General features: G+C 29.0%; 1 protein-coding gene across 1 annotated transcript; it reads left to right on the forward strand.

Moving 5' to 3' along the window:
* The first annotated feature begins 546 nt into the window (after positions 1-546).
* LOC123668748 lies at positions 547-3,713 on the forward strand. Its single transcript, XM_045602442.1, has 5 exons — positions 547-771; positions 1,217-1,439; positions 1,797-1,927; positions 2,322-2,474; positions 3,496-3,713. The coding sequence occupies exons 1-5, from the start codon at positions 711-713 to the stop codon at positions 3,642-3,644; spliced, it is 717 nt and encodes a 238-aa protein (XP_045458398.1). The 5' UTR covers positions 547-710; the 3' UTR covers positions 3,645-3,713.
* Positions 3,714-4,166: the final 453 nt, after the last annotated feature.

Genomic DNA, 4,166 nt, shown 5'->3' on the forward strand with positions numbered 1-4,166 from the left:
TCTAATATTGCTATTAAATATACTTCCGTTTTTACATACTTGCTGTTATTTAGAACATGTGTCTGTCACCTATGGTGTGGTATAATTAATGAAATATCTAAAAAATAATAATAGTTGCTTATTTAAAAATTCCGAATTTTTTAACATTTATAGGCCTATTTCCATCTTATCAATGTTTGTCCATAAATTTTGTAAAAAGTCAAGCGTGGTCCTATATATTATATTATTAAAATAACACTTAGACTTTACTATAATTGTACAATGTACTTGCAATATGGTTTAAATTTTGTTGTTGTTCTAGAAGTAAATAAACAAAAACTAATATTACATATCGTTATTATTAACAACAAATTTTCAAAGAAACCTACCAAACGAGGTTAAAACATGAATATTATACGGAATCCTGGCGTCAATAATGAAACAATAGATACTAATTGGAAAATGTAGAAAATAACTTAAGCGTGACAAAATTAAACAAACACAACTAATGCCATGTCGCCTGTCTCGTGTTTCAATTTCGTACTTATGAGCATTGAAATAAGGTTTAATATTTTTTATCTTCTCCAGGTTGATAAACACTTTTCAAAGTCACGAACGTTTGTTTTTACACTATCCCCGTCAATTTGTAATTAAAGAAAAACCAGAATGTACAAACGTATAAAAGACTGATTTAAAAGGATTCGATCAGTTGACAAACTGACATTTCAGTCATGGGTTCTTTTTTATATTTCGTAATTTTTGCAGTAACAATTACGAACAGCTTTGCTATAGGTAAGTTATTTTAGTTATTTATTGATACTAACAAACGAACTGGCGAATCTGATTACCAATCAAACGACCATTAATATTCATATTAATACTAATAACGTGATAAACAAATGTACGGTCCGGCTGTTGATAATCGGATATCGTATCCTATGAACGCCCGCACCACACGAAAGCATCGGAAGCGCGTTCGAGACCCTAACCCGTTACATCCCCTAAAAGTTTGAGCTGCCTACTCACTGCAGGAACATAACACCACTCGAAATCACTATTATTTAGTTGTGGCCTTTTGTAAGCTTACTTTCCCAGTCGGGATGATCAACAAATTTTGAGCACCGTCGTCATATAATCAATCTATTATATTGAAAGCTAAAAAAAAGAACAATACAAAAAACCATTGTTCAAAGTTACTTATTTCAACAAAACAATTAATATACAAAAATGATTACAGAGGCTGTACCACTAAACTGCTTTTTTCGAAATCATAACTTTATGAACAAATGCAGCGCGGATGCGGTAAATGCTTCTCCTGGCGATAATTATTCTTCACATAATTATCAACGGTTTGGTGTTTTAAAATTCGATTCCCATAGCGTTAACAAAGATAAATGGGTGCTTGAGTTAAAAAATATAGAGATTCGTGGCATGGACAACGCTATATTAGATGATTATAGGTAATTATTGAAAACACGAATATTGGAATGACAACATTGAAACTATAGTCGGTACTTGACAGCATCAATTATACAATTATGAGAAAAAGAAAAAAAATACATAAAGTAATAATTCTGTTTTCTTCAACACAAACTACATAATTATATTATAAAATCATAGTATATTTAGTATATTTGTATTTTGTGTTAAAGATAATAAGATTTTTATAATATCAGTGCTGGCAAGTAGTTGTTTATTTTTTACTTTTTTATTGCTTATTACGTACTATATTAGTATTAGTACGTTAAAGAAAAATTGCCTTTTTCTATTTTAGTTTTATTTTAGTATTTAAAATTTTCCCTTATTTTAATTTTCAGTTTTAATCTCGTCACGAAGAATTTTCAAATAACTTTTCACACGGATTTGTTCATAACGTACAACTACTTTACATCGGGATTTCTCTTTTCGAGGCCTATTAGTGGAGAAGGATTCCTTGAAGCACCAATAAGTAAGTTCTACAAAAAAAAGGAAAAAGTAATAGTGACTTATTTTCTAACAAAACCTTTCTTATTCTACACGTAAAAACTATTTTATTGAGCACGTCACAGCTCAAGTAGAAATGTGAGTCTTAACAGTTTACAGTCAAATTTTTTTATGATAATTTTATACAAAACCAGCTGATTCCATAAACGTTGTTTTGCCATACATGTTATTAACCCCTTAATCCTACCATCTTATAACTTAGAGGTATGAAAAATAGATGATGGCCGACTCTTAGACCTACCCAACATGCACAAAAAATTCATTAAAATCAGTCCAGCCATTTCGGAGGAGTATGGTAACTAGCATTATGGCACGAAAATTTTATATATAAGATAAATATATTTATTTGTGATTTTCAGAGGACATTCAAATAGGTTTAAGCATGCCTTTTGATTTTGTGGAAAAGAATGGCCATACTTTTATGGAACTGAAGAACTTTGATATGTGGTACAACATTAGAGACAAAATTTTGTTTGATTTTTCAAATCTTTATTACGGAGATAAAAAATCGAGTAAGTTTATTTTCATAACACTATCAGTAGATTAATGGACAGATTTCAACGTTGCATACTCTCGGTTGATAAAAATGGACCGCTTTAATTGAAAACGTATAAAAAAAGTGTCTTAAAAGTATTTGTAAGAGATGTGTTGAATTTATACTACAGCCCTCAATTTGGATGATTCCATTGAGAGTTGCAAACTATAAAACTTAAAAAAAAAAACTTTCTTGAAGGAAACTCGAAACTGAACGGAAAATATTCCAAATATCAATAATATGAAATAAGTTATATCTATATTAAAGAAAAGTTCTGGGTGATGATAAAATCACAACGTTAGCGTTATTTCTATCAAAACTAGCTTGTCTATGTTCAATAATTTTTAATAGAAATCCATCGATATCTTAAATCTGATATCGTATCTTAGTACGAATATTAATGTTAGCATTATTTAAATAGAATATCTTAATGGATACTGATATGGATGAAATAGATCTGGCATATAATTAAAAATTTTACATTAAATGGTTTTACTGTTGTGTTTTATTATCTAGATCTTTAAAATTGAATTGAGGTAGAAATAAAAACACATCCCGAAGGAAAAGACAAGCAAAATAAAATAAATAAAAAACAAGTGTCCATTAGACCACACGACTGAAGTTAAACTTCTTTAGTTCCCATAAAGAGAGAAAAAAAATGTGTGCTCGCACCTCTCTCTGTTGCCCTTACTGTAATATTCGAAACGTAACTCTCTTTTTTATCTTCACTAACTTATATCTCCCTCTAAACATCCGTTCGTCTCGTCCGATCACACTTTCCGTAACGCTCTCGTTCAAATGTGCGTTAAGAAGTTTTACTTCGATAAAACAGAAAGATGAACCACAGAAATTTTACTTAACCATAATCGTTAAGTAATTTTTTTTGCGACGAAAATATTTTATTATTTAATTTTGTTCAAAGTTTTTATAATTGTATAAGAATAGTAAATAATGACATTTTCTGTTCATTAAATATGTATTTAATGTCTTTCTTTCAGGTGATTTAATGCACTCACTTATGGACAAAAATTGGAATTATATCGTAACAAACTTTGGGATAGAATTCATGAACAAGATGGGCAACCAAATTTTCCAAGTTTTTAGAAAAGTTATGCTCAGCCAACCTTTCGATTCCTCGAATTGTTAATTTTTTTTTTCAACTTACATGTTTATTTATTTTAAATGTTGCATGTAAACAATATTAATAAAGAAAAAATTAAAATATAATCTGTTGTTTTAAAATTAAATTAGGTAAAAATATAACTAATATCAATAAATTATGTAGTTATGCGCGATTCATGAACATGAAGTTGTAAATGTCCATTTAAGAAATTTGCGATAATTGTACGAAGGTATAATAATTGTTAGAACCTTATCTTTGTTGAGATTTAAATTACATACACACACGCACCCAACAGTCTAATATTTAGTCCCGCAAAACGATTACAAATAACTGAGAGACCCACCCCATATAGCTATCTAATTCCTATTTTTATATTTATTTTATTTTTTATGTTTTTCTACAAGTTTTTAAGTTTTTATTGGCACTACGGACACTATACTATTATCTACACAAATAAATAAAATTAGAGTATCTGTTTGTTATATTAAAATTACTGCTTTTTGCTAAACTAATATGTACATATACACGATACATCTACCAAAATAA

The sequence above is a fragment of the Melitaea cinxia genome, chromosome Z (genome assembly GCF_905220565.1).
Source record: "Melitaea cinxia chromosome Z, ilMelCinx1.1, whole genome shotgun sequence".
Classification (NCBI taxonomy): Eukaryota; Metazoa; Arthropoda; class Insecta; order Lepidoptera; family Nymphalidae; genus Melitaea; species Melitaea cinxia.